Source organism: Diceros bicornis, chromosome 20 (assembly GCF_020826845.1).
Source record: "Diceros bicornis minor isolate mBicDic1 chromosome 20, mDicBic1.mat.cur, whole genome shotgun sequence".
Lineage (NCBI taxonomy): Eukaryota > Metazoa > Chordata > Mammalia > Perissodactyla > Rhinocerotidae > Diceros > Diceros bicornis.
Window position 1 is genome coordinate 3,569,411 of NC_080759.1, and position 13,869 is coordinate 3,583,279.

The 13,869-nt window shown below is 43.9% G+C and overlaps 2 protein-coding genes across 3 annotated transcripts in view; one reads left to right on the plus strand and one right to left on the minus strand.

The window, feature by feature from the left end:
• SLC1A6 (solute carrier family 1 member 6) overlaps positions 1-13,869 on the minus strand; it is a 164,473-nt gene that overhangs the window by 137,414 nt on the left and 13,190 nt on the right. The window lies entirely within an intron of this gene.
• On the plus strand, positions 10,079-11,014 carry LOC131418980 (olfactory receptor 1I1). The gene is given in 3 exon segments (XM_058563565.1): positions 10,079-10,250; positions 10,253-10,727; positions 10,729-11,014. Coding segments are annotated over 3 exon segments (933 nt in total).

Here is a 13,869-nt window from a genome sequence, read left to right on the forward strand (position 1 = left end):
TGTATCATTGTATTTGATTTGCTAGTATTATGTTGAGGATATCTGTATCGATGTTCATCAGTGATATTGGCTTGTAATTTTCTTTTTTTGTGTTATCCTTGTCTAGTTTTGGTATCAGGGTAATGTTGGCTCTGTAGACTGAGTTAGGAGGCTTCCCCTCCTCTTTAATTTTTTGGAAGAATTTGAGAAGGATACGTATTAAGTCTTCTTTCAATGTTTGCTAGAATTCACCAGGGAAGCCATCTGGGCCTGGATTTTTATTTTTTGAGAGGTTTTTGATTACTGTTTCAATCTCCTGACTGGTGATTGTTCTATTCAAATTCTCTATTTCTTCTTGATTCAGTTTTGGAAAGTTGTATGATTCTAAGAATTTATCCATTTCTTCTAGATCATCCAATTTGTTGGCATATAGCTGTTCATAGTATTCTCTTACAATCTTTTGTATTTCTGAGGTGTCTGTTGTAATTTCTCCTCTTTCATTTCTGATTTTACTTATTTGAGCCTTCTCTCTTTTTTTCTTCATGAGTCTAGCTAAAAGTTTGTCAATTTTGTTGATCTTTTCAAAGAACCAGCTCTTGGTTTCATTGATTTTGTTCTGTGGGTTTTTTTTAGTCTCTGTTTCATTTATTTTTGCTCTGATTTTTATTATTTCCCTCCTTCTACTGATTTGGGGTTTTGCTTGTTCTTCTTTTTCCATTTCCTTTAGGTGCACTGTTAGATTGTTTATTTGAGATTTTTCTTGTTTGTTGAGATAGGCCTGTATTGCTATAAACTTCCCTCTTAGAACTGCTTTTGCCATATCCCATAAATTCTGGCACGTTGTATTTTCATTTTCATTTGTTTCCAAGTATTTTCTTTTTTCTCCTTTGACTTCTTCATTGACCCAATGGTTGTTCAGTAGCATTTTGTTTAATCTCCTCATATTTGTGGCTTTTCTGATTTTCTTCCTATAATTGATTTCTAGTTTCATACCATTGTGGTCAGAAAAGATGCTTGGTATTATTTCAATCTTCTTATATTTACGGAGACTTGTTTTGTGGCCTCTTATGTGATCCATCCTGGACAATATTCCATGTGCATTTGAAAAGAATGTGTATTCTTCGGTGTTTGGATGGAATGTTCTGTATATATCTACTAAGTCCATCTGGTCTACTGTGTCATTTAAGGCCAATGTTTCCTTATTGATCTTCTATTTGGATGATCTATCCATTGGTGTAAGTGGAGTGTTAAAGTCCCCTACTATTATTGTGTTACTGTCTATTTCTCCTTTTATGTCTGTTAATAATTCCTCTGGCTTTGGTTCTGAACTGAAAGTAATTTTTAAAAATAATGTCAGTGAGGTCCTAGCATCAATTCACATCCTTGTGTATCCAATGTAAAGCCAGGCTGCCTTGTTCTTAATTTGAAGCCAATCTCCCCACAGAGCTGCACTCCAAGATACATCAGTCCAACAGCCAATATTATTAGGAAATGCAATTCTAATGCTTACTAAAGCCCCTGAAAGAATTTCAAAAGGTATCCTACACATCCTAAATCCATTTCCTATTCATTTTCTGCATGCCTAAAGATTCAGTAATTCCTACGCCAGGTATAAATCTCCAGAGGAACTCTCAAACTTAAAGGGGTGTGCTTGAGGATGTTCATTGTAATAAAGAGATGGAAACAACCAAAATGCCCATCCAGAGTGACATGAAAAATAAAATGTGATACCTGTATACAATGCAATAATATATACATGTTAAAATGAATGAATGAGTTCTACATACATAGATCTTGAAAAGCTAACTTTGAGAGAAAAAAAGCAAGAGACAGTAGGAAATATATGTACAATATCATTTATGTATTTTTAAAAAACAAAATTAAACAAAACTGTATCTTTCCTGGATATACAAAAATGAATATAAAGATGTAGATGGTCAATTGAATGAACACACAATATGAACACATATGACTAGGAGTGGAGGGAAATGAAATAGAGACTAAAAAATAGAGGTCACTCCTCAACTGACGGAGAAGGTGAACCATGAAACGAAGAGCAAAATTGATCAATTCAATCCAATGATGCGCACTTTGGGTTGAAATCTGCTGAAAGAGAGAAAGATAGATATGTCTTTACTCCCCACAGCTGCCCCTAAATATTTACTCTTCCTTTTCAAGCTTCCCCAAAACTCTCCACAAGCCCAGCCTGCATGGGGCACTGGTCTTTCTTGCCCCAGGAGTTGTCCATCAACACCAGGCATTGGGAACTCTAAAATGCTGACTCAGTGCTGGCCTGCAGGAGCCTCACAGTCAGAGAGTGAGATCTCAGAGCAGAGCAAAACCTCAAATGAACATCAGTAAGAGCTTTACTGTTACCCCTACTGAGATCAGTGGGGCCATAAGTCATGCCAGGAATGAGAACGCTTGTCTCTGACAGGAGATGGCAGTGAGGGGAAGCAAAATGGAGGCCTTTAACCCATTTCTGCTGTGGTAACTTTGTTTAACATAGAGAACAACAGAGCAGGTTGTCAAAAGAGGTCATTTCCAAGCTCCCACCACCAGAAATGAGCAGGCATAGGTTGGTGCACTGACCAAGAAAGATGGAAGATTCCGGAAGAGGTTCACTGTAGGGCTGGGCTGTCCTGAGAGGGATGTGCTGAGGGTGTACTGGATACCCATTCAGGACAAAGGATCAAGACTCGGGAGGTAGGAGGCTACACGGAAACAGTCATGAGAGACAGGCAGTGATGAATATCAACTCCTTTTCACAGATAAGGAACCTGAGACCCAAGAAGTGACATCACTTGCTTACATTCCCAAAACAAATAAGAAACAGGGATGATATTCTGTGGTCTGCTTGCAAAGCCAGAGCTCTCCCCATTCAGCCCCCTGCTGTCAATGGGAAATCCCAAAGATGCCCAATCACAGCAGCAAATCCTTAAAGGTCTGTGTCTGTGGTGCTGAAATGGCACAGTGTATCCCTACCACCACCACCCTGCCCCCAGCAAGGGTATCAGCTTCTAGAAGCCCAGAGGTACAAAAGTACAAAGTCAGAGGCACATGGTGATTGGCCAGCTTTGCCCAGTGAAGTAGGCCTGCCACCAGCAGGAGAGCCAGAGAACAGCCTCGCTCAGCGGTCCTCTCTACAACCATGACACTGTCTACCCATGGGCACCATGTTGATCAACAACAACCAAAATTAAGGAGTGGCACAGTCTGAAACTATCTACTTTGCCTCAAATGAATCAATTCCTTGTTGACTATATAACTGGTCACAGTCAGTCAGACTGGTCAGAATAGCCCTTTTCTTGCCCCTAGCTAGACTTCACTCCTTCTTGGCTAGATCTGACTAAATGATATGACTTTGAGAATGCAATACTGTCAGTTTAGCTCTGGGGGAGCATCTTGGGTGCTGGAAACACATGCAAGCCTGCTGAACTCTAGAAATCAGCATTCAAAGGAGCTACAGTGAAATAACCACAGGAACTTGTATTGAGTGTTGATTGTATACATACATTGTACCATTTAAGCCTCACATCCTGCCTACAAGGTGAGTGATACGTAGTACCATCCTCTTATCTCAGTGAGGAAAGGAAGGCTCAGTAGTATTTACATCACTTTGCAAGGATCTCAACCTGCCATGTGGCAGAGCTAAGGCTTGTCTGAGTTTAACCTCTATGCTCCTGCCTCCCAGCATTCCCAGAGACGAGCAGGCATATGCAGAAGAGGGTGCATAGTGCCACAGGAAGAGGTCCAATGGACCGGGCTCAAGTTCAGACTCTACCGTCTTCCAGCTGAGTGACTCTGAGCCAACCTCTCACAGAGAACCTATGACGTAGGGTCTCAGACTTCCAGGGTATTTAATTTATGATGCTCATTCAAATACTGGATATCAATTTTAGGGATCCTTCTTTCCAAGAAAAAGATACACAACTCAGAATATCTTAACCAAGTCATACTGTACAGCAGTGAAAAGAGCCATACACAACAGCTGGAATGAATCTCACAAATACACCGTTAATTAAAAGAAAAAAGGAAAAAAGTATACATGCTATATAACTGGGTTTAAATAAAGTTCAAGAAAAGGCACAACTAGGGCCAGCCCTAGTGGTCTAGTGGTTAAGTTCAGCGTGCTTTGCTTCAGCAGCCCAGGTTCAATTCCTGGGCATGGAACCACACCACTTGTCTGTCAGTGGCCACGTGGTGCTGGTGGCTCACATACAAAAAGAGGTAGATTGGCAACAGATGTTAGCTCAGAGCAAATCCTCCTCAGCAAAAAAAAAAAAGAAAAGAAAAAAGAAAAGGCACAGCTAATCTACAGTGTTAGAAATCAGGAAAGTGGTTTTCTTTGGGGAGAAGAGATGGAGTAAGAATGCAGAGGAGTCATAAAGGAGCTTTGGGTGCTGGATAGATAGAGCGATAGGTAGATAGAGAGAGAGATAAAATATATATAGTTTTATATATATAGTTTTTTATAAATATATAAGAATTTACATATTTTCATATGCATATAGTTTTTATAGTTAAACATACACTTAACATACAACCCAGCACTCATACTCCTAGAAATATGCAAATATATGTCCACACAAAAACCTGCACATGAATGTTCATAGCAACTTTATTTGTAATAGCTAAAACTAGAAACAACCTTCAATGAATGACTGGATAAACACATTTTGGTTCATCCATACAATGGATACTACTCAGCCATGAAAAGGAATGAACTATTGATACATCAAAAACTCAGATGGATTTCAAGAATATATGCTGAGTGTAAAAAGCGAAGCTTTGTCAAAAGTCTACACACTGTGTGATTCCATTAATATAACATTTTGGAAGTGACAAAGCTAAAGTGTGAAATGATATGTGTACCAAGTATTCATTTTAGCAAACACTGGAAACATCCATCAATAAAAAATTGGTTACACACATTATGGCACCATCTGTTGAATGGAAAATAAAGAGCTGTAAAAAAAATTAAGAATATGAAAATATCACCAAAATAAATGAAGTGAGAAATGCAAAGTACAGAACAGTATTATAGTTTGTTTTTTTTTTATTTTTATTTTATAGTGGTTTTTTTTGGTGATGAAGATCGGCCCTGAGCTAACATCTGTTGCCAATCCTCCTCTCTTTGCTTGAGGAAGATTGTCTTTGAGGTAACATCTGTGTCAACCTTCCGCTGTTTTTTGTATGCAGGACACCACCACAGCATGGCTTGATGAGTGGTGTGTAGGTTCATGCCCGAGATCCAAACCCGCGAACCCTGGGCCACCCAAGCCTCGTGTGTGAACTTAACCACTAAACCACCAGGCCAGCCCCTATAGTATGTTATTTTTATGTACAAAAAGGGAGGAGAATATGTGTGTATGTGTGTGCGCGTGAGTGTAAAAAGACTCTGGAAGGTTACACAAGAAACCATTAACGGGTTATCCACTGAGGGCGCTTGTTAAGAATTGGAGGGATGGGGACCTGGATTGGGGGGCAGCATTTCATTATTTCATTACATGACTACTTTCTTAACCAAGAGTTAATATTAAACATTTAAAAGTTTAAATTTTTTTTTAAACTTTTTTTTGAGGAAGATTGGCCCTATGCTAACATCTGTTGCCAATCTTCCTCTTTTTTCTTTTTTTATCCCCAAAGCCCCAGTACATAGTTGTGTATCATAGTTGTAGAGTTGTAGCTCTTCTATAAAGGACGCTGCCTCAGCATGGCTTGATGAGCAGTGAGTAGGTCCACGCCCAGGATCTGAACCAGTGAACCCCAGGCCACCGAAGCAGAACATGCGAACTTAACCTCTACACCACTAGGCTGGGCCCTAAAGAGTTAAATTTTTTAAAGACATCAAAAAGCCAGTGGGGGAAAATGTAAAATTAGAAGGATTCCAGGAGATAGAGCAGCTCCCTGGGGAAACATAAATGGGGGTCATGGTATGAGCACCCCAACAGCAAAGAACAAAGCCTGCCAAAATTGTTGATGAGCAAGAGTAGAAGAGAGATTCCATAATCTCCATCCAAAGCAGGCTTGGTAGGGACTACAACAGGTTAATGGAGACTGAGCCCTTCACATGGCTGATAGGAAGGCATTCTTAGCAAGGATGTGGTTTGATACCCAATGCCAAGCACAGCACCTGTTTGATAAATTCATGCATTTGATGTACATTAATTGACTGTTTATTTCTCTCCGGGAGCTTTCCTTGGTGAACCCAACAGTATAAATTCCCTTCCCTCATTGAGTTTCCATTGTGATACAATAAATGAAAGGACATCTTTGATTCAGGCATCCGAGTGCCCTGTGAAGGGCTTGGACCTCCAGACCACCCTGCCTGGGAACTGCCATGAGGCTCAGTCTGGGCTGGGAGCGGACCCTGGTGGTGGGGAGGGGCGGTGTCCTTGTGAGAGTAAATTCCTAGTGACTTCTTCATCTCCTCACCCACTCCCTCATCCCAAAGTGCACATACCCCAGAGAATAGGCCACAGTGGCAAGAGTAGACACAAAATAATTAGCACCTTCCTCCTTAAAAAGGAGCCATGGGACAGAGTCCCCAAGAGTCCCAAACTGTAAATATCCTACTGTGTTCCTGGCCCCCTACTCACCTGCCCCAGGCTGGGGGGTACACATGATTTCCCCCAGTAATCAGACTTGTCCCAGCCATCACAGCTGAGTGGTCTCCCCATGCCCTTCCTGGGGGCTTAGCACTGACCTCAGGATTCCCTGGAAGTCAGTGGAAAAGAAGGTTTGCCAAGACCATCCTCTTAATGAAACCATCCTGGTAAGTCAGTGAAGGATGGAGAAGGGGAGTGAGCTGGATGGGATCGGAGAAGAGAAATCTCTTTCCTTCCCGGATGCCCAGAGAGAGAGAGAGAAAGAGAAGTGACTGAGACCAATTCTATACCCTGCGAGCAGACAAAAGGCACAGAGGGCAGACCTCTGTGCCAGGTCATATGGAAGAAAAGCATTTAGAGTCTGCAGCTGGGGGCACCTGCACAAATGGGAGAGATGCTGAAACAGCTTTCTCCAGCGCAGCGGTTCTCCAAGTGTAGTCTCAGGCCAGCAGCATCAGCATCCTCAGGGAACTTCTAGAAGTGCTGGTCCTTGAGCCCTAGCCCAGACACTCCAAGGAGTGGGCCCAGCCACCTGTGTCTGAACTAGCCCTCTAGGGTACACTGATGCACACTCAAAGACTGAGAACCACTGCTCTAGTGCCACCAAGGACTCCATGTCAACAACCAAGGCCTACTGCAAATTTGTTGCCAGGAAGGGACCCATGGTAGTATATGCAGCCCAGAGAAACTTGACTGTCACCTTTCAAAAACCTCAACCCAACTCTAAAAAACCTTGAAAAGTAAGATAAGGCTTTGCTTGAGATCTCTTGAGGTTACCAAGGAGGAAATTATGCTGCTAACCTTCCTAAAAGCCCCCTTTCGACACCTCTTCCACCTCCAAGGGTCCTGATCCTCACAGCAGGTATTTGCATCTCTCCCTTGTTCTTCAGCACCCAGAAGTCACCTTTCTTACACAGACTCATCTATATACTACATTCTCCCATTTACATCCTGATTCCACTTCAGCAAACCTTCAATCTTTCTGGAGACCAATGTTCCTTGAGAGGCAGGGAGATAAGAATTTAAAATGCTTATAATTGAATAGTTTTCCCTAGCTGTGTTGATAGCACAGAGTTTAGCTTTGAAATGCCTCCGCTCATAATGAGCTGTGAGTGGCCACACTCAGAGAGGCAATGGAGTGTGAGAGAGTGAAAATAAATCTCAGTTCAAATGAGAGATCCAGCACTTGCAAGCTGAGTGCCCCTAGCATCTCTCTCAGCCCCCCATCTTCTCATCGTCAGTTGTGGCCAACACCATCTCCCTCTTGGAGTCATTGTGAGACCTACAAATAGAGAACCTGTGGCTCCTAAGGCTCAACAATTTACAGATATTGTCATTAAACTCCTCTGATGTGTTCTTGTCAGCAATTGGTTTTAAGACATGGGGACGTAACCAGGGAATAAATGAGTTAAGCAAAGGAAAATTCTCTCATTGCTGGAAAGAGACAATATTGAGGTTTTACAAGGACTTGGTGAGTCATGCCGTGCTGGGGTTTTTTTTCCTATTTCATCTATGTATTATAAGAAATGGATAGTGCCTGGCACCTAACACATTCCCCACTAATGTTCATTAACTGAAATAAAGGATAAATAGGCCCACTGTGAAATGGAGACTTAGAAAGACAAATGCAACCAGGCTTTGGTGGTCTTGTACAGATGGGATAAAGATCTGCATTCTCCGGCCTTTTTACATGAAGCTGTTCCTAGGTCCCAAACTGCTGATGCCAAAGCAAAGAGGAGTTCACAAGTCACCTCTGACTCGACAGATTAAAGGGCCTCAGATGAACTCCACATTCCTTCCTAAATAGATGGGGAAATAAACCAGCCTCATACCCATTAGCAATTTAAAATGGGTGAATGAGAATATTATTGGAACATGCCTAAGTGTTTGCATTTCTTTAAATCTTGCTCTCACATATTCATCACTTTAGTCGCTATTTTCATATTTCTTCACATCAGAATGTTATTTTATAAACTCACTTTTCTTGTCATCATAGTAACTACAGGAATAAGCACAGAGCACACTTTCCTTTCCATCAAGTACGCATTTAAGCACACTTTTGTTGTTTTTATGAAAACAGCTTATCTTTGAAGAGTCCAGGCTGTGTCTGGAAGTTTCATTTTGAATAAACTTTTTTAACAGCTGTTTGACATGATATAAAAATGTATATGTTACTGAGGGTGCAGAACTGTTTCAATAGGCAGTGACAGTTGTCCAGAACATAAGAAATACAAAATTTTTTTGTCCTGCAAAGCTACTGCTGATGGCAAAGTACACTTCCAAAATGCCCTTAGCTTTACAGCTCTGCGTATTTTTTTTACTGTGAAATCTCTCTTTAAAACTTCCACTGAAGCACCTTTCTGTGTTCATCCATGATCTCTATTCCCCTGAACATACGCTGACTGCTGTCCCAGTATGCTGAATGCTCATGGCCAGAAAGCTACTCACCAGCTCGCCGAAGCATTTCTGCTCTCATCAGTTGAGTTGAGTTGTTTTGTCACCCCAAGCCTGATACATTGTATTCATTTAACTGAATACTATGTAATAAAAATGAATCACTAAAAAAACAATTGCTGTCAAATTAGATGTGAGCAAGATAATTAAAAACAATTTGAGTGTAAATTTGTAAAACTGTGAAAGGATTCTGCAACAGATTGCTTTGCAAGGATTCCTAGTTTCTTTTTCCACAATAGAAAACACACTGGAGCACAGACAGAAGCCTATGTGTATGGCTTAGGCGAGAAAGTTGATACAAATCCACCATCAATGCATTTATACTCAGAGAAGAGACCTTGGTCCTCATCAAAGCCTGGTGAATAAATTTACATACTTAAGTTAAAACGTGGAAGGTAAGTTTGTGCCACCCTTCGCAGGACTTTTCAACACTGGTCCTCATCACAACAAACGAGAGGTGTCTACTGTAGTGATCGTATGGTAGCAGGCCATAAAGTGCCCCAAGTAAATTTGGGGTTCATTGGAAACACAGGAGGAGTGTTATCCATCTTCATATCCCTAGTTATTAACATAAAATTGACACTAAAATTATATCTTGTTGATGGAAGGATGAAAGGGAGGGAGGAGAGAAAGGTAATGGGAAAGGAACAGAAAAAAGAAAGGAGGATGGAGAAGTTCCCTTTTACCATGCCAGGTTTCAGTTTTGGTTTGATTCCACTCGATTTTGTTTTCTATGAAGCTTTGCTCCACTGACAAGAGACAAGGGTGTTTATGAATAATATCCAACTTATGTCTAAACAATTAAGTTAGGTCTTTGACACTCAGACTATCTCAGGCATGGATGGTTTCATTTAGGGAAACAGAAATCTACCGAAGAGAGCGTGACACAAAGAGATTTGCTGTAAGATTCTGTGGATTTACCCAGAGCCCTACAGATCTCAGTGGGGAGCTGGGACTGGAACGCCATCTCTGAGTCCCAGCTGCATGTGACTTCCCTCTCCCCTTCTTTCTTTTGCGGTAGACACAGGCTGTCCATGGAACCAGAAAACCAAACAGCAGTCTCAGAATTCCTCCTCCTGGGACTCGCAGAAGAACCAGAGCATCAGACCCTCCTCTTTGGGCTGTTCCTCTCCACGTACCTGGTCATTGTCTTTGGAACCCTGCTCACCAGCCTGGCCATCATCACAGACTCCCATCTCCACACGCCATGTACTTCTTCCTCTCCAATCTGTCCCTTGTCGACATCTTCTTCTTTTCTATCACTGTCCCCAAGATGCTGGTGAACCTCCAGACCCAGAGTCAGGCCATCCCCTTTGCAGGCTGCCTAGCCCAGATGTACACATTCCACTTGTTCGGGACCATGGACAGCTTCCTCCTGGCCATGATGGCCATTGACCAGTTTGTGGCCATTGTCCACCCTCTGCGCTACTCGGTCATCGTGAGCCCCCGTATCTGTGTGCTGCCAGTAGGGGGGCCGTGGCTCATCACCAACCTCCAGTCACTTGTGCACACCTGCCTCACGGCTCAGCTGACCTTCTGTGCCGGCTCTGAAATCCCCCACTTCTGCGACCTCATGCCCCTGCTGAAGCTCTCCTGCTTGGACACACACACCAATGAGCTGGTGATCTTTGCTTTCGGCATCATCATGGGTGTCAGCCCACTCTCGTGCATCCTGCTCTCCTACCTGCATTTTCCAAGCGGTCTTCAAGATCCCTTCTGCTCAGGGCAAGTGGAAAGCCTTCTCCACTTGCGGCTCGCACCTCACCATGGTGTCACTGTTCTATGGCACCATCTTTGCCGTGTACTTGCAGCCCACATCTCCCGCCTCCTCCCAGAAGGACAAGGCAGCCGCCCTGATGTGTGGAGTAGTCATCCCCATGCTGAACCCCTTTATCTACAGCCTAAGGAACAAGGACATGAAGATGGCCTTGAGGAAGCCCATCAGCAAAGGAGCCCCCTCTCAGTCCTAGGGCAGAGCAGTGTGGAGTGCCTACAGTGTTGCAGGACCACTGTTGGGTGCTGAGGTCACAGAGACGCATGCCATCCCTGCCCTCAACGTGTTCAGAGTCTAGTGGGGGATAGAGACATGTAAATAAGTCATTACAGTGAGATGTGGTAAACGTGTCACAAAGAGATGAATGAAGGCCTATGGGAACCCAGAGAGAGAGGTGCACATTTTCTCCATGATTTATCTTTCCTGTGAAGATCAGAGTAGCAGGGAAGACTTCAAAGTAGCCTTAAATTAGCCCTCTCTGGGGTATCAGGTTTATGGGATTGCTATGTGGATAATACTCGTTGAATGAAAGATTGGCTACACTCATTTTAATATGGATAAAGATAATGCGTATTAGCCAGTTACATCACTGTGCTTCCTAAGTGACTTGCAGAAGGACTTTGAAAGCATCTGCTGAGATTAGCTCACTTGCTATTCGCTTTGGCAGCCACCAGCCTCGGTCTCACTGGGGGCCCTGTGGCCAAGACTTTGGGAGGGGATTGTTGTCGTCATCACCACACCCCCACCCCCACATTGGATCACAGGAAACGTGGGCACTTGGCTCGTGGGGACTGTGATTCAGTGAGCTGGCGCTGGACCTGAAATCTGCCTTTTTCACAAGCTCTCCAGGGAACTCATGCAGGGAGTCCACAGAGCACAGTTTGAGGACACAGGCCCTGGACTAGCTCCAGAGCCCATGTGTTTCCTGTGATGTCAATCACCGACTCCAAACCCAATACAATTCTACAGGCACCATTGGCAACAAGCAGATCAGGTGGCCTGGAAAGCATGGAGAGTTAGTGTTAGCAGTTGAATTGTGTCCTCCAGAAAAGATAGGTCGAAGTCTAACCCCCAGTACCTCAGGATGTGATCTTATCTGGAAATAGGGTCTTTACAAAGGCAATCAAGTTAAAATGAGGTCATTAGGGTGGGTCCTAATCCAATACAACTGGTGTCCTTATAAGAAGGGAGAATTTAGGGGCCGGCCCGGTGGCGCAAGCGGTTAAGTGCGCGCGCTCTGCTGTGGCGGCCCGGGGTTCGCTGGTTCGGATCCCGGGCGCGCACCGACGCACTGCTTGGTAAGCCATGCTGTGGCGGCGTCCCATATAAAGTGGAGGAAGATAGGCACAGATGTTAGCCCAGGGCCGTCTTCCTCAGCAAAAAAAGAGGAGGATTGGCGGATGTTAGCTCAGGGCTGATCTCCTCACAAAAAAAAAAAAAAAAAAAAAGAAGGGAGAATTTGGACACAGACACACACACAGGGAGAAGGCCATGTGAAGATGAAGGCAGAGATTGAAGTGATGCTTCTACAAACCAAGGACTGCCAGAGATCGCCAGCAAACCACCAGAAGCCAGGGGACAGGCATAGAAGAGATTCTCCCTCAGAGCCCCCAGAAGGAACTAGCCCTGCCCACATCCTGATCTCGACTTCGGGCCTCCAGAACTGTGGGAGAATAAATTTCTGTTGTGTAAGCCACCCAGTTTGTGTACTTTGTTACCGCAGCCCTAGCAAACTCGTACAGTCAGTTTAGGAAGGGCTGGCATCACGCAAAGACCATGCCTGGATACATGCTCTCGAGTCCACGACTTACTGTGTGTTCTGGCTAAAGGAGTCTGTGCTACAGCTGGAGAAAAAGATGAAGGCTTTAAACTGCATGGATTCGTTTTCTGGGTCTCAGTGTGATAACAATAATGATGCCGACAGCCGAGATTTATTATGTGCCCAGCACAGGGCCAAACCCTTTACATGTGTTATCTCATTAAATTTTAAACAACTACCCTACAAGGTGGGTAGTATAACTCCTTACTTTACAGATGAGGAAAGTGAGGCTTGAAAAGTGAAGCTGCTAGCAGTGGTCGCCGAGGTTCAAACAGAGGATCCATCCCAGAGCCCCAGGTCTTGAGGATGCACTATATAGTCTAGAATTGAGTGTCTAGGGCAGGGGTTTGCAAACTATGGCCCACGGGCCAAATCCAGCCCGCAGCCTGTTTTGGTACAGCCCGCAAACTAAGAATAGTTTTTACATTTTTAAATGGTCAGAAAAAATTAAAAGACGACGATGATTCCCTGACAGATTAAAATTATATAAAATTCTAATATTAGTGCCCATAAAAACCATTTTAGCGGAACACAGCCATGCCCATTGGTTTATGTATCATCTGTGTCTACTCTCGAGCTACAGAGCAGAGGTGGGCCCTGTCGGCAGTCTGAGACATTTACCCTCCGGCCCTGTACAGAAGGGTCTGCCGACCTCCTTTCTGCAGAAACCTGCAGCCTGGTATCCAAAGTGGCTCACGAATCAGAAGCAGTAACATCATGGGGAGTTTGCTGGAAATGAAGACTCAGACACCATCCCACACCACTGAACCACAATTTTAACAACTCAGCGTGTTTATATGAGTCTTAAAGCTTGAGGATCACTGGGATAGATGCGAGATGAGAGGGGGGCTGCCATGGTTTGGGACTTGCATAGGCCTTCAGTTCAGAGAGAGAGAACCAAGTCTGGGACATTTTTCCAGCCTCTGCCATGGACATGGTCCTGGAGAGGACTGTCCCAAGTCCGCGCAAAACGTTCCGAAAGAATTGCAGCTACAGTTCTATAAGTGGCCACCAGGTGGCGATAGTGCCATTCCACAAGACAGATTTAAAGCTCTTCAGAAACATATACCCTGGCTGTGAAAAGCACGTGCAAAATTCTCCTGGTGGGACGGAGCCTGGGCTGTTCAGAGAAATCACGAGACCCGTGTGTCCCCAGCCTGCAGTGAGAGAGGAGTGGGGTGTGCAGGGCTGTGAGGGGGTCAGCCCTCACCACCGGGATTGGTCCTCAGGGC